Source organism: Puma concolor, chromosome B4 (genome assembly GCF_028749965.1).
Source record: "Puma concolor isolate L17-30 chromosome B4, mPumCon1.1.hap2, whole genome shotgun sequence".
Classification (NCBI taxonomy): Eukaryota; Metazoa; Chordata; class Mammalia; order Carnivora; family Felidae; genus Puma; species Puma concolor.
This window is the reverse complement of record NC_141673.1, coordinates 38077876-38101376: the sequence shown is the minus strand read 5'-3', so window position 1 is coordinate 38101376 and position 23501 is coordinate 38077876. Positions and strand designations below refer to the sequence as shown.

The following is a 23501-nucleotide window of genomic DNA, read 5'->3' as shown; positions in this document are numbered from 1 at the left end:
CGTGGCACACATACTCACTGCGTCCAAAAGCATGATCAGGTTGAGGGCAGGTCTAATTGTTGACTAGTAAGTCTGTCTCTTGAAAATGAGCCACTCTGAAACATGCATGACCACATTTTTCCCAGCCTCTAGTATACTCCAGGAAGAAATCAGGCATTTTATTAAAGAACATTCTTTACCTCAGGCCACTCCTGGGTTGTTTTACAAATAGAAGCAGCATTTACAAAATGGTGCTCAGATTCTCATACAGCCTTACATGTCTACTGTTCGAGCTCAAGAAAAAGTACAAGAGACCCCTGGAGAGGCAGCAACTTAAGAGAGCACTGGTGTGAGTGTCAGAATATCGGGGTTCTAGTTTTTATACATGATTTGGTCAAAATTACCAGCAGGTTCTGATTTTCAATCTCCTTACCTTCATATGGGGCAAGAAGAAAATTATACATTCAGGCCCATAACTGTAATATTCTAACAAATGCCATAAGAATAATAATTTTTATAATATGGCATTTGCCAGTAATCAGAACATGAGAAGGATAAAAGAATCCCATGACTCTTTTCCCCTTGCTACAATAATTCCTTCTCCTCTGTTTGAACTGGCAAAATAAATGTTGTTTGTGCCAACTGAGTCTTGACAGAAACATTTACTTGGACAGATGTTTATAAATGTTGCTCTGAGGAAAAAGGAAACTAGTTTGGTTCACCAATATAGCCATAAATCATCGCAAAACAGCATTGATTTAAATATAATTTTTGAGGTAGCCCACTTGCTCCCTGGATATAGTAGTGGCACTGGGAAAATATGGAATTTAAATAATTCAACAAAAAGCCATGGTAATATTATTTAAAATTTTCTATACAAGCATAGTAGACCAATTCTTAGAAAAAATAAAACTTTTACTACAACTCATAAAATATATTAAATATAACAAAATATGAAGCAGAAATCCATATCTCAGATATTAGGCAACTTAGAGAGTTTCTTTTTTATTGCTCAGTCATTATAAAGAAAAGGTTGGCGTGCAATGAAAACACCCTGTACGTGCCTCATCTAAATGCATTCATTCAGAGAAACCATGTATTATTTTATTAAATAGGCCTTTTGGAGAAATGCGTATTCTTTGACCTTAGCTCCAGAACAGCTGTGGGAAGCTCTTTAAATATTCACATAAACAAAAACATAAATGTCCATACATATTGGCACCACAATGACCTAAGAAATTTAAGGCATTTTTTTTTACATCATACATGGAACAGAAAGAAAATTAAAACCAAAAAGAGACAGTTTCTAAATTGTTAAAATGGCTTTCCTGTCAACGTATCTGTGAACTCTTTGATGAGCTCTTAAAAAAGGCAATTTCTGAGCTTTCCAGGAAAATTGCCAAAAACATTTGGGGCCAGTTATTCCCATGGACAAAATCATCTTTCTCAGCCTACCAGTTATCTAGTAATTGCTCTCCAATAAAACAAGTTGATTAAATATGTGCACAATGGAATATTAATAGTCCCCATGTATTCATTTAGCATTTTCAAAAATAGAAAACTAATATCAATAAAAATACCTTAAATATAAAATGTAAGAGAAATTATGAAACAAACAGGAAACACAAATATAAAAAAACATTCAAAAAGTATTACTTAAATTTCTAATATATTTGTTATCAATTGTTAGAAGTTTTCTGATTTTTCAGAGTTTTTATGAACTTTCTTATTCTCCAGAGTCAATTGAAAGCAATACTGAGCAGTTACCTCACTTTAGAATATTAAGGATTTCAGCTCATGATGTAAAAAAAAAAAAAAAAGTCCTGCAAAGGACAAAAAGCTAGTCATAAATGACTCTGACATATCCCAGAGTGGTAAATACTCTAAATTCATGTCAGAGGGAATATATATTTGCAGAGCTTTTTCATCTGGATAAAGTATTTAATTTTTCTTCTATGTTCTTTCCTACAAGCAGTTATTTACAATAACACATAACCTCATTATTCATTTTCTCTTCACTCCAGATTGTCAAGGTTATGATAACATCAAGACAGATTCTGTGAAAAATAAATGTTCTTCATGTAAAGATCACTGTGAGTAATAGGCAAATAACAAGTTTTAATTGACACAGAAAAAGAACAGGTTTTAAGTTACCATTTAATGAATATGATCAAATCCAATTATTGGCATGTTTTCCTTGGGAACATCAGCATACATCCAGACACAAGTAGACATTACCAGCGAACATCTGTCTTTTTTCCAAAATGGTGCCTGAAACTGTTCAGATGTCTCATTTTAATCTTCTACATCTCTTACTACATGAATGGGCCATTTCCTGTTTATAAACTAGTCAACTTTGAATGTTAAAACTTCACATGATACATAATTCACTACATGAGCTTCATATGTGAATGAAACGTGATTGCTTCTCTCTTAAGGTTCAAATCGGTGACTCAGAAAGATTTTAAAATCAATTATTAATACCAGATTGAGGAGTGAATGGGTAGCAACTGATGTGAAAAAGTAGAAGAAAGAAAGGATTTCCTTTCATAGGCAAAACCTGAGAATGTTTAAAGAAGAGAGCAGAATTTGAAAGTATAAGAGCAAATAAGAAGTCAGCACAACATGACTGAGAGACCGGGAAGAGATGAGCACTCAAGCAAGAGAGTATCCTAGTTTCCTGTAATAAAACAAAAGAGGGGCTAGTGTTAGTATGCATTTGGCAGCAAATAATTTAGGGCACTCAGATGGTTTCTTCCTTCTCTCCCTCTAAAGCAGAATGTGAGTTCATCTGCAGAGGATGCAGCTTTGAGAACAGTGGAGTTCTCTAACAAAAGTTTCAAGGAGTAGAAACAAGATTGGTAACAGAAAAATACTGTAATTACAGGGCACTGATGAAATGCCAAAGGAAGCTGGCCCGAAGTCTTGTACTATAATGTTCTCCAGCAGCATAAAGGTGTTCAGTTGTAGACATAGAGAAAGAAAATTCATTGGTGGCAGCAATAGTGGCATGTGGATACAACCAAATGAAAGAAGAGCAAAAAAAAAAAAAAAAAAAAAAAAAATGAGGAATTTTTGAGTGTGTTGAAATCATGGACGTGGAATCTAAGCTAAATAGGAAGCAAGGAGAGAACAGAAAGGGGCAACTGTGCTGGGAAAGGATAGAAGTTAAGAAGAATGATAGTTGAAGAAAATGACAAAACAAAGCTGAGAGGAGACTATGGTTAGGAAGGAATGATCTGTTTGAATTAGTAAGAATTAGTAATTTTGGAATAAGAGTGATTTGGAGGAGATGAGATGATATAGAATATGACCATGGAAGGTGTCTGACTTGAGTAGAGAATGGCATTGGAAGCCATGACACTTACAGATTAAATTGTGAGTGGGTGATCTATGTGGATATTAGGGCACCACAGGGTGATGGAAAGGTTTACTTTATGTATAAAGACATGGGACACATTGAAAATAAATAGTCAAGCATATTTCTAGTGATCTTTATAAATGAAAGGAAATGGTTCAGAAGTTTTCAGTATGGTTCATCATCACACTACTGCAGAAATAACTTTAAAGTTAATACTGATTTCACTCTAGTTCCATCTGTGTCATTGCAATGGCAAGATTTCATTCTTTTTTGATGGCTGAGTAATATTCCATTGTACATATATACCACATCGTCTATATTCATTCATCAGTCGATGGAGTTAGAGTGTATTATGCTAAGTGAAATAAGTCAGTCAGAGAAAGACAAATACTCATATGTGGAATTCTGGAAACAAAACAGATGAACATATGGGAAGGGGGAAAAGAGAGACAGGGAAGCAAACCATAACAGACTCATTCCTATAGAGAACAAACTGAAAGTTGTTGGAGGGAGGTGGGTGGGGGATGGGCTAGATGGGTGATGGGTACTAAGGAGGGCACGTGTTGTGATGAGCACTGGGTATTGTATGTAAATGATGAATCACTAAATTCTGTTCCTGAAATCAATATTATACTATGTTAACCTAAAATTTAAAGGAAAAATTAGAAGGAAAAAAAATCAAGTTAATACTAATTTCAAATAGTTAGAGATTTTTGAGACTCTTTTAAAGAGGTTAAGAAATCTTTATTCTTCTAAGAATTTTGTTCATTTGCCTAGCAAATCTAACCCAGTCAAACACAGTTAAAGTTGTGGTTCTGTAAAATCTGAAACAAAGACATTTCTTTGTATTTTTACATACATGTACATAAAATATACATATATCCATACATATGTTTTTAGGGGACATATAGAACTAGTTTTTAAAATAAAACTCTGGAAATAAGATACAGATAATCACTGCTCTCCTTAGAAATGTAGAAACAAAGAAAAGAATCTTATTTGATAGGTGGCTAATTTTAAATAACTGTGGGAAGAGATAGCATCTTCAAAGACCTTATGAAAAACCTATGCAGAGCCAATATAAGATCCTATATTTGTGGAAACAAATGTGGAGAATTCTTTCCAGATTAAGATGTCAGCATTATATTTAAAGGTACCCTAATTAGTGACTTTTTTCTTCTAAAAAAGGAGCTTAATTATCCTTGGTATTCGATACTAACTTTTTAAGTTTTATTGGAATGAATTGTGTAAGATTGATTCAAGCACACATTTAAATTTCCTACATAGCTTATTTGTAAGTGCTCATTACCATTCTTACATCAAACTTGGAGATATTATGTGTGGCTAATTATATGAAAAAAAGAAATTTTATAACACAGCTACATTTTGTGCTTTGAAACTATCTCCTCTTCCCAGTATTAAAAGAAATAGTTTGGTTTGAATATATTTATTGCTCATGTTGAAAGATGGGATAAGGTCAGATGACAAACTAATTATCCTCCAGAAAAAAAAAATACTACTCTTTTCGGAGTATAAAGAGGGTGAGGGATTCTGTATTGACTCCCTATATAAACCATTCAAATATATAGGATATAAAGGTCCAGCTGACAAACAACTACATACTTTAAATTGCAGCTTTACCCTGAGATCCCAAATAATTTAGAAAAAGGCTGGACTCAAGAGATCCAGACTCTTGTATCATACAGTGCCTGGAAAGCTATGTTTCCTCATAGGTGGAGGAAAATCTACCTCAAAGGCTTTGTGAAAATTAAAAGATAATACATGGAAAATATGTAGTATAGTACCTAGAATACTGTAACTGCTCAATGTGATTATCAAATTCTTATTACATATATAATAAATATTATCATTACTATACAAAGAATGAGGAGGAAAATGGAACAGGGGTAATTACAAACAAGTATTAGATATTAAGTATATTAAGACAGTAACATACAAGATGGGAAGTAGAGAGAGATAAGGCTGGTGAGATAAATAGGAACCAGATGATGCAGGGATTTATGGGCCATATAAAGTCATCTGGAATTTATCCTAGAGAAGCTAGATAATAACTGAGGGATTCTAGGCAAGTTCAGAAATATAATTTAGATAGATCTCTTTAGCTGAAGTACAAAGAACGGATTACAGGAAGGCAAGAATGTATCATGGTTTTAGTATGATGATCTGAAAAAGGAAAGAAGAAAACCAATACATTTGAGAGATTTTAAAGAGATAGTATATGGAGCAAGAGTATACAGAGGTGCACAGAGGTACACAAAGGAAGAATAAGGACAAGGACGACCAAGGGCAAAGATGAAGCCTAGTTTTCTGGTTTGGTCATCTGAGTAGAAGTCACTGCCCTAGTTCCTATTATTTTCTTAGGATTTCTTCTTTACTTGAGAGTTCTTTCTCTTGGCAGAATCTGGATCTCTGTTGTTTATACCCCACACATTCCTAATTATTTCTAGCATACCTTGAAGACATGTTTGATATAATCTTGCTATACTGGTCATGTTCCTTGGAACATATGCTGGTTTGAATATATCCACTTAAAGTATATTTCCCAGAAATTAACACAATATCCAACTATAATCTGAGCAGTACATAGAATTTTGGCCCTATCCATTGCTTTTATCGATATTGAAAATCATTAACCCCCTTGCTAGACATTGCTAACTTGTCTTTTTTGTAGAAACAGAGATCTTAGGAGTTGCAGTTAAGATCCCTCTATACCTACAGGCATACCATATCCCCCATACACAAGTAACCAGTAAGTAGAGTCGTAAAATTGGATGTAGAATTATATAAACACCCCTATTAAACTTTATCTTGTTAGATTTGGACCTCTATGTAAAGGTCTTCCTTAAATAAAATAATTTATCTAAAAATTTAACTATGTCTTCCAGCTTCATTCTTCCACAAATCTGATACTCTTATTTAAGTCACCTGTGAAAGAACTGAGTCTGTCACCTTCTATTTTACTTAGTCCTCACCAGTTCTTTTGTTCAGCCCCTTCGGTTACAATGGTTTCATCAGTTATAAACCCATTTTGTTAGTTTCAATCCAATCTTGTGTCTAGAAGTAAATTAAATACCTTGCTGAACTCAATAAATGGTGTTTCTACAGTATTCTTTCCTCCTCTACATGTCTAGAAAATGTTTGAAAAGTTTAAGGGCACAGTTTATTCTTAAAGGATTCCGTTTACTCTTGGTAATCAATAATCTCCTTTCTTACTGATCAAAAATAATCTAATAAATATTATAGATTTATTTTGGCAACTAACAATGAGGTGAGCAGTTCCTAGCTTGGAGAACAACTTTGAAATAAGAACATTAGGTAGCTTTAGGTTTGCAGCACTTTTTTTTTTATTCTGTTCAAAGACAAGTGATTTAGAGAAAGGATCATGGCCTCTGAATACCTAAGTGCAATTATTTGTTTTCACATCTGTATTTCTACAAGTGCTCTGAAAAATGGAACTGTGCAATTTGAATATCAGTAGTTTCCAACACAGTTCTTGGGACATAATAGGCATTAAGGGAATGAGTAAAAAATGATCATTTGTGTATTCTATTAATCTAGGATATACTTCAGTAAAGACAAATGATATGGAGTTATTTAGAAAAGGAGATCATTCTTCTAGTATATGTAGCTATCTTAAGTTTTAATTTCCTATTACTAATTTTTATTTTAATCATTCCATATCATAAATGTTTCCCCTGAGCAGAAAGTATAGAGACTATATAGCACTTCTGTTCTACTTATTCTGATCTATGAACATTGCACTGTTGGCTCAAAACAGCAGCTCTATTCATTCTGAATTCTTTTCCTTCCTTCAAATAGATAAAATATATCTAAATATAGTTAGTTATAAAAACACTTGGATTTTCCTTAGCTTTAATTTTCCTAAAAAATAAATCAATGCATTTTGGCCTTTAGCCTTCAGATATTATTATTTTCTTAGGTTTAGGGAATTTTTTACAATTGTCCATGGTTGGAGTCAGATGGCTACATAGGATCAGATGGCAAGGCAATGGTTAGCGCTAGCTCAGTGCAGGTAGAGAAGACATACTTGTGAAGTTTCGAGTAAGAAATCGAGACACATTTCCCAGAGAAATATTGAGAACATTAGGTTTGGGTTCTGAAGTATTTTATTTTGTTAGATCCTTTTGAGTTGAGTTCCCAGATGTTCCCCTTGCAGTCATGTCTGTATAAAACGAACCTATGACTATAACTGATTGACCCAAGCACACATATCTGTTCCTCACTAAGCCAATCACATGCTTTCACCTAGGAACTTAAAATTTGGACTTAGGTGACACAGAAAATATGAGTTCTTGGGGTGCCTGGGCGGCTCAGTCGGTTAAGCTTCTGACTTTGGCTCAGGTCGTGATCTCACAGTTTGTGAGTTTGAGCTCCACACTGGTCTCTGAGCTAACAGCTCAGAGCCCACATCGGATCCGCTGTCTCCCTCTCTCTGCCCCTTCCCTGCTCACGCTCTCTCTCTATCGGAAATAAATAAACATTAAAAGAAAGAAAGAAAATATGAATTCTTGATAACACTCTACAGAAATATTTCATAATCTCTTACTGCTGAAATTTTGGAGGTGTGCTGGCTCTGTTGTTTCTGAAATCTCTGATACTCTAATAACCTACCATGAATTCTCGTTTTTGCTTTATCTAGTCAGATTCAATTCCTATAACAGGCTTACAAGATAGATTTTTGAGGAGGAAGCAAAGACATTTACCTTCAATATATATAGCACTACTTCGAAGGGAAAATGCATTCAAAGCTTCCAACACATGTCTTACAAACTAACCTCTGGAATGCAATTCATTTATAAGTTTAACTTGGCACACAGACACTTAATAAATATTTATTAAATGAGAGAATGTAGTGGAATTTATGTGATACCTCTAATTATGAATATTTTCAGTGATATTTATTTTACTTAGAGATATGTAAACTCTGAACCTTCCAAATGCCAAAGATTAAAAGTGCCGAGTCTCAAAACACATTAAAGATTATGCACTGAGGAAGACCCTTAGGACTGCAATGGAAATAAATTAACTAAATCTATAGAGCTTCACTTTTATGTCTTTGAAGTTCTAACATAAAGATTCATTGGTAGTGATTAACTATGACTGCCATGCTTCAAGGATAAAACCGCTTCTCTGGAGGATGCTACTGATAGCTGAGTTGGAATGTTAATTTCATTTTAATGATGTTGAAGAATTGATTTCAAATCCATATTCATTTAGCAATGATATCCATTTGGAAGAATATAACATATCTAACACAATAATAATAATATATTACCTACATTATAGCTAAAGAGTGAAAATGATAAATTAGTGTATTAATATTTATATGGTACTTTTCAGTTTTAGTCTCAAGGTACAAAAGATTTCAGTATACATGCATGTTTCAAAAAACATATACCGTGTGAAAGCGCAGGAGGAAAATCAGCAGATAAAAATTAGGATAAAGACTTCAGAACATATATATCTGGAGATATGTATCCATTTACAGGGTATTCTGTCAATTTTAATATGTTCACTGACTATCAAAGACTGTCATGAGAATTAGGTACATTGCTATTGAAACAAACAAGTTCATCTTTAATATCATAAGTCTCTAAAAATAAGCTTCTTGGAAGTAAAGTTGAGCCTAAAAATGAAATTTTTAAAAGTCAGTACATGTAAAACAGTTCAGGTTAACAAGTCTCCAGATTGCAAGTATAAAGTAAAAATATGAAACAAAAAATATTTGAATGGAAACATGCTTATGATATTTCTGAACCCCGAAGAGAAAAATCTTAACATGTTCAGAGAGAGAGAGAAGAAGCCCTACATGTTATATACAAAAGTGACAACTAATTGACATTAGATATAACTAGAGGCAAGAAGAAGTTTATAGTCCTTGATTCTAGAGGGACACATTTACAAAATCACAATATTGTAGATGGTATTTTCAAGGACAAGTGGGGATTATATTTGTACACCTTGCAAGTCTGTGACAACCCAGATTTTTCTGTGTCAGGTAAATTTGTTGAATTTTGGGGTTCAGTTTTAGGAAACCACCCCTTTTTTGCCATATACTTAAGTCATATTCTAACCATTTGATTGGTGATAAAGCTGACATTTTGATCTCTAATTGCCTGACTCCTTTGTCTATCATCAAATAGATTCTGAACTTGGAATATGTTGTACACCTGAAACTAATATAATATTTTATGTTAATTATACTTCAATAAAAATATTATGCTCAGAGAAAACAATAAAAAGAAATTCAGGTTTTTATGAGCCAGACCATGTAAGTTTGTGACCTTGCAACAGTTTCTATCATGCCACACAATTACCTTTTGTATTTGCGTGGCTGGCTTCAGTTGGCCACTTTGAGCAAGTAGCTGTAGGTCTTAGATTAAAACATTAGCTGGAGAGCTAAGAAAGGGAAATACGTTCTTAAATATCAGGGTGACAGTTACAAAAGGGAAGAGGTGGAATTCTCAGGTCTAGTTGCTCATAATGTGAATTTTAGAAATGGTAATGCCATTTAGTATGTGTTGAGTCAGAGAAGGTGCTTGGAGTCCACTGAAATCAAACAAAGGATGATGGACAAGATCTCAGAGAGCAGTGACACTCCAGAAGCAGCCCACATCAAGAAAACTACAAGAATCACAGTTTTAATATGAAGAGAACATATTGAGAGTACTAAGTGACTCAATGCTTAAAGATTAGTAGAGCTATACCATGAGGCTATAGAAAAACTGGTCAAATTTTAATGGGGAAGACCAGAGAAATTAATGTGAAGTACTCAAGGAATTACTAGATGAGTTTCAGCTTGACACAATCATTGTAGGTATTAACTGTAACCTCTATCAACCTGCTGGAACAATGGATGCAATTAAAGCTTTAAAGGAAAGTGTAGTAAAGACAAGGCATAGTAAAAGCAAACCAGGCAGAACAATAGTAGATCAACTTCAGGCCTAGGTGAGACTGTGTTCTGATGGGATAGCACCTGAGTGATAACTCAGGCCACCCAACTCAGGAAGGGAAAGGTTGGCAAGATTTTCTTGAAAGTGGGTGCTTTCGCAGATCCAGTATTGTCCTATTCCTATTTCTGATCATAGGGAAATAACTAGAAATATAAGAAAAACAAATGCCTACATCACAAAGCAAAGTAAAAGAAGGAAGTAGGGACACAGAGCCAGTAAGCTGTCTTAACCTATGTATGTTGAATATACTGGATCGCAAATGTGCCTCAAATTAGACCTTTGTTTGAGAATGCCAACATTACAAATTTCTGAACTTTGCAAGAATCTGGACTATCTTGCATGCTGTTCTCTGTAAGTATCTCCCACATATGGGTTTTTTTTTTTAAAAAATGTGTCATAACTTCTTTAGATAAGATTTCTCTCAATTAAATTTAAATTCACAGATTGTCAACTGTAGGTACCTGATACGCTAGTAAAGTTGAAAATAAGATTTTTATTCAGCTCTGCTTATTACCATTGAGACTAAGGAAGCTCTGATAGGAATTTTGGGGCAGTGAACATAGGTCTAAGTTAATGCTAGACCTTCATGCTAGACTTCATGCTAGAAACATCATTTGGCTTGGTCAATGGATAGAATGTAGATAAACAATTGGCAGGAAGCCACAGTCATTGCGACTATGCACATAAACTCTAATTGTTCAAAATTTTGAAAGAAATTACCTCATTTTTGCTTTTGTTTATTTTTCAATAAAATGTATTTGATTTTTTCCTCCATCTTGAAAGACTAATAAACATGAAATAATTTATTTTGTCTAGCTCATAAAACTCATTAGATGAGATTTTGGTAATCCAGAAACTAAGGCATAGTGTCATCCAAGTCCTGAATAAGTATTAGCACTTACATACATCTCATAAATACTGGTTACATATTTATACACATGGAATAATCAATAATACCAGAAATACTCCTGTCCTTCCATTAATCAACTCTGCCTTGTCTTGTTGGATCCATTTTAACCCAAATACTATTATTCTATAAGAAATAATTGTACTGAGAAATGTTATTATTATATTATAGAATTTTCTTAATATTCTTCTTAATATTAAAGGCCAGTATTTTATTTAACACATTGTAAAATTATATTTTGCCAAAACATATTGCAAAATAACACTCAAAAATCAAGTACAGTAAAATCTTCAAACTAAGTCCAGAATTAAAACTGGTTTCTGACTATGAGGGTAGTCAGGATTTGGGAAATAATTCCATAAAGTTAACATTAAGTCAATCCAACAGAAAGAGATAAAATGTAAATATATTATTGTTTAAATCCTGCATAATTGGAATGTTTAATTTTAGTGGCTGTTGAAAAGGACATTTAATTTGGTTCCATAAACAACCAATGAACTGTGTTGTTTGCCTCAATATCATCCTTGCATGCAATGTGAAAACAGGCCAAATTGCCATTATATGTAAGTATTTCATTATAGGAGAAATGAAAATTAACCTTTAAGTGAAATAAAACAAGTTCATTATCCAGGCTGGGCTTTAATCACTCTTATTCCTTTAGACTTAAAGTAATTTTGAATAAATAAAATTGAAAGTTCTTTACACTTGAAATAAATTGTAAAGACTTTATCAAAAGAAGATTTTTTTTAGAAGGATGGTTTCTCAATAAAGAGGCAAAAAATTGAATAAAAAATTCCTTGATAGTAATAAATAAAGGTAAGACATTTCAAACAGATTGTAATAATATTTAATTATACATTTAGTGATCAGTAATGAAAAAAGAAATGTCTACTAGTATTGAATAACACCGAGCAGTTGGCTATATTCAAGAAATAATCTTCTCAAGGTAATTTTTTTCTGCACAGTATTTCTATTAAATTTGGATATATATGTGTATATCAATATAATATATATATATATATATATTGGATATATTTATACATTGGATATGTATTATGGACTATGTAGAAAATTAGTGAAATAATTAGGCTAGTGAGCTTTTCTACAACTTGCAAGTCTGTATTTCCTCATTATTAGTAAACATCTGTAAAGCAAATGAGAAGGCAAAATATGAAGTCAGTTGATTACACTGAATACTATAACCCCATGAGCATATCTGCTACAATAATGATGACTAGAGCAATGAATATTATTTCATAGGAAAGAAAGTAAACATAAAAACTACAAACACAATATAAATATAAAATATATGAGAAGGAGGAGAGGAAAAGAAGTAACCCACCAATAGATTCTGGAAGAGAGAAATCCTTTGGTTTTTAAAGAACATGTTCTATAGGTACTAGTTCATCACCGAAAGATGTTACTTTGTATTTTAAAAATATGTTACTTATGGACCCCACTAGCTTTCTAACAGCTGCTGAGACTCAACATTTGCCAATTTTGCAAGTCATTTAAATGTTCCATATTATATATATGAATGAAAAGATACACTATAATTTCCTGCCAGATGCAAAACAATCTGCTCTGGGTCTAAAATAAATTTATGTTCAATCAGTCAGGGGAATATTCTTTTAAATACTCCTGTATAAGAGGAGATACTTTAATTGTCAGAGGAAACACGAAGTTGGATAGTATACATTCCCTTTTTATCATACCAATTCAGCCCTGAATTTCATATCAAATAGATTATCACATTACTTACAAGGCTACATTTAAATATTTTAAATATATATGATTTTTGCAATCAATGCATTGGTCTCTTAGAAGAAACTGTTGATTTCTACTACAGGTCAGAGATGTGTACATCTATTTCAAACCGTAGCTCAGCAGAACCAGAAAACTCCAGAATTGAATAGTTTTAGGGAATACTAGAACAACAATGGCCTTAGTCTATTGTTTCCAATGACTGTCTTTTTAACTCCCCCACAAATGATAAAGAGTAAGTGCAAGTTAGAAAATAGAGGAAGAAAATCTCCAAACCTACTTTTTCTTCAGCCTTCTATCCTTCTCAGCTTGAGTTCCAAGTTTGCCTAACCCCAGGGACTCCTGAGCAGCAGCTTCAGTCTCCATAAAGCCTCCTGTGAAAAAGTAACTATTCATGTTAGGTTGGATACACTGGGTCAATTCTGAAAATAAATTTTTAAAAGTTATTTGTTCAACTGCTCAGTATCACAAATTCTTTTTCTTTTTTAGATCGTCCTTATACTGCCAAACCAACATGCATAAAATGGCATGGGTACATAAATGAACGTACGCTGAGAGAATGAAAAGAAAAGGTAACGACTGACCTACTATTCATACCACCCTCGACATAATACATAATCTATGGAATATACACTCCATGGAATATACAAGCTTCAAGGTCTCTTTTTCTTCTTATGAAAAAGAAGAGCACATATCTGTGTAGTGCATGAAATTTGTTTTCAATATTTGAAATTTGACATATTTGATGTAAAATGGGATAAATGATAGCCCAATGAACACAATCGGGTGCATGTCTTCAATTCTAAGTCAAGAGACTATAGAAGTATTTGCTGACGTCTAAAGAGTTTGCATATCCTCCTTCTGGCACCTGCTTTTCCTCACCTGGCTGACTCCTTTATCCTTCAGTATATGCCTTACTTCCAGAACTTCATATGTTCTGGCAGGTTACTTTTGTTTTGTAAATTTCATAATTATATCTGAAAAAAAAAAACCTATATCTTCAAAAAATCTTGGTAAGAATGGTTCTTATCCCAGCAAGCCACTAATTATTTGGTATAGCGTCATTTTTATTGGTGCTGAAAAATATGCAATATACATAACCTTGAAAGGAAAGGAAGAGGAAAGAAAAGTATGTTGGGCATCAAATAGAATTACATATTTCACAATGCAATTATTTCATCCAGGATCCCTAAACATATAGTTAATTCATAAATTCTTAGTTATACTTGAAAAATGAGAACTTAATCCTGGACTCTGTTTTCTTTTTGGTATTTACCATATGCAAAAAACATGAAGTCAAGGTAAGTGAAAAAATGTTCACTATTTTTAAGTGGGTTAAAGTACACATTTTCAAATTTTTTTTATGTTTATTTATTTTTGAGACAGAGAGAGACAGAGCATGAATGGGGGAGGGTCAGAGAGAGGGAGACACAGAATCTGAAGCAGGCTCCAGCCTCTAAGCTGTCAGCACAGAGCCTGACACGGGTCTCAAACTCACGGGCTGTGAGATCATGACCTGAGCCAAAGTCGGACGCTTAACCGACTGAGCCACCCAGGCGCCCCAAAGTACACATATTTTTTAAATGGAAGGGATTTCAATTCCAGTTAAGCTCAAGATTAGGTAGAAAGAATTAAGCTAATACCAACTCTTACAAAGGCTACTACTACTACCCACACAAATGTCACCAATATGTCAATAAATAAAATTATTAAAGATAATTTTACTATTCTGCCACTGTAATTTCCTGACTTCACATTTGCAGGGCTTGACCAAGTTATGGTTTCTCTAGTGAAAAGTCATATCTTATTAAAGTGTCAGTGAAAAATTTTATTGTTACTGTTTTTCATAATTTATTTTAGCAAACAATTTATAATACTCAATGCTATTAATTCTGGAGCATTGGTATAAATGTTAATCTCATAGCCTAGTAACTCTGTTACTGAACTATATCATTGTAACACAATCCTCTTTAATTGAAAACACACTGACTGCTGTCTAGATCTAATCAATACTTTTGAGTTCAGGGACAAACATTTACTTTATTCAATTATGCACATGTGCAATTAATACTTAAAAATTTTTTTATTATGAAAGAATTTCATTGGTGGTACCATTAGGAAAGTCATCCACTAGCTGACTGAAGGACTCTTGGGGTTCATTTTTAAATGTGGGATTTTCCATTTATTCACGGCGTGTGAATATTTTATTTCTCTCATTGGTGTACTTGCCTTATTGTATATCTAGAAATTATTATTCACAGTCTGCAAGTAACAATAAAATTGTTTCTTGAAGTGAAAACTAAAATGAATGATTCACATAAAAGTTACGAAATTCTTGATCAGATGGGGACACAGAGATTGATGAAGTAGACCCATTAAGTAAACAATGATACACTTCATCCACCAAGTGGTTATATGAATCAGCCTTTTTATATTTTTCTGAGCAAAGAAGAACATATAAATTATCATTTAAATGTTTTTAAGAACCCAACATTTTAATTAGCAAAAATAACATTAAAAAAAATTAAAAGCTCTGGGAGAGAAACAAAGAAAGTTCTAGAAGAATATTGAGAGTCAAAGCTAGACCCAGGAAAATAGATATTAGAATTGTTTCCCATAAATAAAACCATAAAAATAAAAAGCATGAGGAGCTTGGAAATACTCTGAATACTTCAAAATCTAATATCCTTTGAATAGAGCACTTAATAGAGAATTATGGCTACACCCTACTTCAAAATGCCAATAGAAAATGAAACTTATTGCCATAGTAGGTACAATTATTTTTAAGCATCACATGTAGGACAGTACCCTTAAGCAGGAGCAAAAGTCTAGTCATGTGCATTTGTTTTAGCCCAGCTAAAACATTTCTGGGTGAGAACCTTCTTTCATAGAAGAATTTTCAGGTTCTGGTAAGGATGATGTCAGCCAAACCAGCTTATGAACTCTTACTTTATGAATGATCATCCCAATCTGGAGAGAGTCTGCCTCATTTTTGCCCAGCTGGTAGTGGGTTCATATGGCTGTGTGGGTTTTAAGAATGTCTACCTATTCATCTATACCAATATTTTATTTACTAGTCACAAAGGGCTATGAAACACTTGAAATGTGGCTAGTCCAAATTAAGTGTTGCAAGTATGAAATACACATATGATTTTGAAAATGTAGTGTTAAAAGAAAGAATATAAGATATCTAATCAATAACTTTATATTGATTACATGTTGAAATACTTCTGATATATAGACAAATAATTATTGAAATTTATCTCACTGGTCTCCTTTTACTTTTTGTAATGTTATATATGGGATTCACATTTGTGGCTTGAGTTACATTTTTGTTGCACAGCTCTATATATCTCGGTGGTTGTAAACTGGAGACTGTACCAATCTCCATAAGAAATATGAGTATTTGTGTATGTTGGTTGGAGGAGAGAGGCGCATATTCAGATGTCACAGTGACTGCAAAGGGCAACTGATATATAGTGGGCAGGAAACAAGGATTCTAAGCATTCTTCAATGAGAAGAAAATCCTCTAATGTGTCTTTAAAATGGCAGGAGTGCCCCTGATATGAAACATTAGCCTGTGGGAATCTGGGGGGTTGCTCACTCTCCAGGAGGTCTTTTAAGAATATGAAGAGAATATCATTAGCTCCACCCTCTCATGGCATGAGGTATTCAGGAATACAAGGTTTGAGTTTCATGATTCAGAGGATTACTCAGATAATAAACTGCTTATCACTTTTCAATGTCCACCTTGTAGTTGTGCATGCAAACACCAAGCCCAAATCCTCATCTTCAATGAAGTTCTCTGGGCCATCACTATCACTCTTACTTTGTCAAGGTCTTTGAGGAGTTGGAATTGTTGGACACAGGACCACCAGTGGGATGTGAGTGTTCCACTAAAGTATTTTTTTTCTAGCTCCCTTTCTACATAAACATCTTGAGTAACCCCAAATCAGCAGGACAAGGATCTGGTGGTCCAATGTCATACAATATCATTCTAGAGAGCAGGAGTGAGTGGTTCACTTGTCAGATCACCTTCTTGGAAACAGAGTTAGGCCAGTGGCCCAGAACAACCTCATGGCTCTAAGCCTCTGGGCTCCCTGGGATATCTTGTTGACCCCAAGCATGAGGTAGAGAGCATACACTCTGAAGGGAAGCAACAGAGACTCAAATCCACATGGTTTGGTTGGATCAGACACCATGCCTGGATGGCACTTGCCTCCCTGTTTTGTCCTGGGGTCTGAATGATTAAAAAAAAAAACAAAAACAAAAAAACAGTGCCTTCAGTGATTGGACCCACACAGGTACGAATCTTGGCTAAGAGTCCTGCCCAGATAGCACTGCCAGCCCCAGTCTCTCCCAGGCAACAGAGAGGGATGATAGAAAATTCCAAGGAAAGTACTGCAAAGTATGAGGCTTCCTAAGACCCAGGTCAAGGAGTTCAGTAAAGGACTCTCATATACCTGGATCTATGAATGGTACTGGTTGGAGCCTTCTGTTCATCCAGACTGTGAGGGCAAATATCTCTATGTTGCTTGGTCCTTTGATTCCACTCAAAATAACTTATTTCATGTTGGCCCTTGAGGTACAAGTCTGTAGGAATTTCTAGCCAAAACCCACATTGCAAAGTCTGTGCCTCTTCATTTGTCCAATAGACAAATGGACTTAAAAAGGGACTTCTCACTCCAGAGAGATTAAGACTGCAATCTGTTGCCCATTGGTGATTTCATCTTTTTCATCTGATCTCTCTTCAGTATTAAAGCCATAGAATTCAGTTGGATTTAAACACACTTTGAGTTTGTAAATGGTTACTTCATTGCTCTATATCAGTTACTCCATTAGCTCTCTAAAAAATGCACCTAGACACAGGGCCTGGCTCAAAAAGGGTATGTGATAAACGCTCTCATAATTGAAGCTAAATAGTGTTTTCTTCACAAAAGGCCCTTTCACCATGCAGAGTATGAGTCATCTTTAATAGATACTTTGTGGAATTTACATTGTATCTGTTGGCTCCATAGCATCTAGGAACAATCTAAATTTGGGAGTAAAGGCCAGCATAAGTCACTCAAATTTTATGTGTAGAAATATGCTTGCCAAATAATCCTGGTGCAATGTTGATGCTGTTTTCGTCATTATGAAGTTATTTTCTTTATTATGTTGATTATTGTCAAGGAGTTCAGGCAACTATAATACAATCTGTCAGATGACCATAAAGGAAACAGAATTACAATGTAGTAGGCAAAAAAAAAAAAAAAAAAAAAAAATCTCTTGGAGATGTATAGGCTCTCATATTAATTTAAAGGAAATTCACAAGAGTACCTTTTATTTATTTCTGTATTTAATTATGTATTTGTGTATTTTTACTTAGTGATACATGTATTTTATACAGCAATAACTGGGTACATTGCCTGTTCAAATTTAATCTATTTTTTTCTTTTTTACTGTTCTGTTTTTCATAGATTTGTCTCATTTGGTTCTATTGGATCAAGTCTCCATTCTTGAAAATCTCTTTGTCTTTGATTTGTGTTGCCCTCTCTTACAATGCCTGTCAATGGCTTCTTTCCCTAAATTTTTTTAATGTTTATTTTATTTTTGAGAGGGAGGGACAGGCAGAGAGTGACAGAGACACAGAATCCGAAGCAGTCTCCAGGCTCTGAGCACAGAGCCTGACGTGGGGCTTGAACTAACAAACTGTGAGATCATGACCAGAGCCGAAGTCAGACACTTAACCGACGGAGCCACCCAGGCACCCCAGTGGCCTCTTTTCTTTATACTTAACATTAATTGTTAACATCAGCTAGGATGGTCATGTGCATTCTGTTCTTTTTTTCTTTATAGTCATTATAATTGGAGTTCTCTGATGACCTGGGAAAGCTGGTGCTTCCCCAGGTAGTAAGCCAAAGAATGTGGTAAGATCACAGAGAGAGAGAGATTTTGGATCCTCCATAACTCAGTTTTTGAGACAGTCTTTAGAAATAACACCTTTTTTTTTTTCCATTTGTGTTTCCTATCCATATCAATAATCCAAAAATCAGATACCTGTGCTATTGAAATATTCACATACAGTGACTAGGGATGTATTTACCAAGGACAGAGTGAGTCTTAATTAGGCCATTAGAAACCCTTGATCCAAGGTGTCATCATTCTACTTATTAGCACCGTAACAGGAGGACTATTCAACCAGTTACAAACCTCACTGCATTTTTCCATCACCTAGGCCTCATTTTGACATCTCGTCCACAGGGATGCCATGAGTCACAGCTCATCCACTGCCCTGCCTATTCTCTTCCGGGGTAACTTTGTCAAAGAAAAAAAAAAAATGAGTGTCATCTGATATAGTTCTTTTTAACACAGTTTAATTTGTTTTGCTTCAAAATAGGTTAATGCCTTCAGATAAAATTAAAAGGCAAGCCCATCAGGGTTCCAATAACTGATGTATAATCATAGATTGTGGGGTTCAAACCCCTTTTCCCTAGCTATGCTGGTAGGATAGACAATGTAGCAGGTAAATTTTTATCTGGGTCAGAAATACGTTGAAGTTTTGTTTTGTTTTAAATAAAAGGTTGTATATGCTTATGTACTCTATCCTACTAATTTGCAAGCTCCTTGATGCCAACAGTTATGCTGTAGCCATTTTACTAAGGCTCATGGTTGGTACTCTAAACTTAAAAGTGTTTCAATATATGTTTATTCACTCAACGTAGGAAGACGTAAATGATTTGGGATTATCTGTGTGTTCTTTTTCTTCCCTCAAATTCCCAAGCCTGTTGGGTTTCTCCAGGAGCTTTGATTCACCTTCAATATAGCTTCTACGTAGCTCCAGAGGAGTAGGTATTTGTAACTGTCTTCCTCATCAGTATTGCAGTCCTTAGTGTGATTTCGACTCTGGTTTTGTTTATGTGGTAACTTTTTTGTTCTTCAGGGTAAAACAAAATCGCTCAGAGCTCAGAAATCTTCCCAGGGTGATGGTATGATCATGAATAATATTGCTAGTTTCTGATTTGGATGGAGTTCATCACTGATTCACTTTATAACTGGTATGACACAGAGAAGACAAAGTTACTAAAAATAGGTTAGAAAGGCTAGGTTTCAAGAAGAATGTATATTTTTCTAGACTTTAAATTATATTTTGGATACCTTGATTTTGACAGAATATTGTTGGCAAAATTTCTAATGATTCAGTAACTCTTCATCAAAATTAAATTTAAAATAAAATAGAAAAAATCCAAAAGAGAAAGGCAATGGAATATATTTTAAAAGGGAAAAGTAAATTATAGATCCCAAAATGAATATATATGTTTAAATAGGAGTAAATAAAATGATTACTATGTTAGCAAAATAGTTTAAAATAACTACCTACACTATTGTTAATTATACTGTAATATATTGGAAATGACAAATAATTTGGTAAGAATATAAATAGTTATCAAACAAGAAATTAAAACAATGCCTTGACACGCACATTTTATATCCAAAAAATAATCATCTTCTATCTTCTTTCCTTATGCAATAATTTTTTTATAGCCTTAGGAGTTCCTTTCCTGAGAAACAGAAGTCCAAAGAGGATTTAATTCATCTGTTGAGTAACATTTAATCACACAGCTGTCTGGACATTAGTTTTTCATGGCTTCTGATACTTTGTGTGGATTTTACAAAGGCACTTTTGAATATACATTTGTACCTCTGCAAACATAAATATTGCTCTCAGAAATTCTTTCGGTGCCAGGACAGGAAAGTCAGCCAGGAAGTTGGAGCATTACTTGTAAGTAATAATTCCTTTATTTGGGAAACTAAAGAAAGTGCTAAGAGATTTGTATCCTTCTGTTCAGCATTCACCATTGGAGGAAGGAGCTAAATATGTTTTCAATAGATTAACTATATTTCTACGTTAAATAAGAAAAGATAGAAAAAAGAAGATGCAATCACAATAACCAATGTGATGAAAAGAGATTTCAGAAGAAAAAATATAGGAAGACACACACACACACACACACACACACACACACACACACACACAAGCCAAGTGTATATTTACCTAGGGTCATTTCAAATGTACTGATGTATGTATGTATGTATGTATGTATGTACCTATCTCTTTTAAAGTTTATTTATTTATTTTGATAGAGAGAGAGAGAGAGAGAGCACACAAGTAGGGGAAGGGCCAAGAGAGGAAAAGAGAGAGAATCTGAAACAGGCTCTGCACTGTTAGTGCAGCCCCTGATGTGGGTCTCGAACCTATGAACCATGAGATCATGAATTGAGCCAAAATCAAGAGTTGGACACTTAATGAATTGAGCTACCCAGGCTCATATACATATATATATATATGTATATATATACACACACACACACACACATATATACACACGTATGTATACACATGTGTGTATACATATATACATATGTGTGTATATACACATATATATAAAGTTTACTTATGTATTTTATATATAAAGTTTATTTATGTATTTTGAGAGAGAGAGAAAGCGTGAGCTATGGAGGGGCAGAGAGAGACAGGGAGAGAGAGAATCCCAAGCGCTGAGAGCACAGAGCCAGACACGGCCTCACTCTCACAAATCAAACTGTGAGATTCTGACCTGAGCAGAAATCAAGAGTTGGATGCTTAACCGACTGAGCCACCCAGGCGCCCCTGTACTGATCTATATTTTTATTCCATTAGTGTCCAACAATAACTAACACAATCCCTACTGCCCTATTCCTTCCTCTGTCCTCCCACTTACATACTGTAGAGTTTATTCTGTGGAAAGCTGTGATAGCTTTAAATAAAGAAACCTGTACTTTTTTGGCCTGAATATCACAATTCTTTATTTTGGTTAAAAAGTTATTATGGATTTTTTGTAGGCATCTCAATTTTTTCAACAGAAAAGCATTTATATACATCTGTGTTTTAAGCGGCAGTATACTCAGTGGTTTTAAACATTGACACTAAGATGAATATTTCAGTTCTGTAAATTACTAAGACATTGTTTACTCATCGATAAATAAGAACAACAGTAATAACACTTGTCTCGTAGGGATCTTGTGTCTATCAGAGTCAGTCCTAAATAATGTCTAGCTATTGTTATTCACAGAGGAATCAAAAGGATTGGATGTTTTATAATATTCTTCCCTTGTAAGTTTTGTCAAACATTATTCAGCTAAATTGAATTTACAGAGCTGACTGAAAAAGGAAGTGTGTCAGGTAGGCAAAAGAAAAATGCAGAGATGAGAAATGAAATGAAAACTAGACAGACCCTCACAAGTGACCAAAATGAGTCGCAGTGGAAGTTGTCAAATTCATGCACACTTACGGAGCTGCCCGAGTCGGGCTTTTTCCTTTTTACCAAACAGACGTCCTATTGAAGACTTGATTCCTTTCTTCTTGGGGGCTTTGTGAAGAGAGTCTTGGCTGCTATTGGAACTGCCAAGCCCAAGGCTTTCTGGCTCAAGGGAGGCAGATAAACTACTGCAAAACACAAAAGAGGGCAAACTGCTCATCCACAAGGTACACAGACTTGTTCCTTCATAAAGGGACAAACGAAAGAACACTTACTCTCTTCCTTTTCTCCCATATTTGCTCTTAAGCATATTGAAATTTGTTGTTGTTGTTTTTTTTCCTCAGCCTTAGGGCTCTGAGCCTCCAAATTTTGTCTAAGGAAAATGATTTTTGTTCTAAATGATTTTCCCCCTTATTTTAATACAACCAATGAACATAGGCCGGCTTATTAACTACATGTTAAATGACCTTCCATTATTTAGCAAGTGACCCTTTACCTATTTCCACCTCAGAGTATGATTTTTTTAGTCTTAAACATAATGACCTATGATAAGACATTTACATTTAACTAACAGTGAAGTTTAAGCTGCTATTCCAGGTCACAGCTTTACCTGATTTTCTTCTAGCCATCTTTCTCTCTCTCAGTTTTGGAACCTAATTCATTTATTTTTTTAATTTAAAAATGTTTATTTATTTATTTTTTTAGAAGTTTATTTATTTTGGGAGAGTGAGAGAGAGAGAAAACGTGAGCAGGGGAGGGGCAGGAGAGAGGGAGAGAGAGAATCCCAAGAGGGCTCCACACTCAGCTTGGAGCCTGACAGCAGGGCCCAATCCCAGGAGATCACAGCCTGAGCCAGTATCAAGAGACAAATGCTTAACCACCTGAGCCACCCAGGCACTCAGTAGCTAACTATAGATGCACAGATTAACAAACAGGGCACTGGCAAATGAAGTAACTTGATCTCTTCCTTTAAGAGAGATTGGTGAACAGTCAGGAAACCAGAAAAGAGGCATTTTTAATGGTTAAATTAGTTTGAGAAAGAAGAAAAATCTTAACCAGAAATAACTTCTAGTTGGTATTAGCAGATCATCACTGTTTTTATGAGATGACTATTTCTCTTTTGGATATTAAGTTTTCAATTTTAATTCTAACATAGTTAACATGCAGTGTTATATTAGTTTCAGGTATACAATACAGTGATTCAACAATTCTATGCA

At 34.4% G+C, this 23501-nt stretch overlaps 1 protein-coding gene across 15 annotated transcripts in view; it reads right to left on the bottom strand.

Annotated features, from left to right (window-relative positions):
• The window catches only part of PPFIA2 (PPFI scaffold protein A2), a 479884-nt gene that overhangs the window by 47707 nt on the left and 408676 nt on the right, over positions 1–23501 (bottom strand). For all 15 annotated transcript variants that reach the window (XM_086712721.1, XM_086712726.1, XM_086712720.1 and 12 more), the window contains 2 exons: positions 22318–22472; positions 13287–13380 (listed from right to left, as the gene is read on the bottom strand). In XM_086712721.1, coding sequence (XP_086568847.1) covers positions 13287–13380; positions 22318–22472 — 249 coding nt within the window. The remainder of the gene's footprint in view (positions 1–13286; positions 13381–22317; positions 22473–23501) is intronic.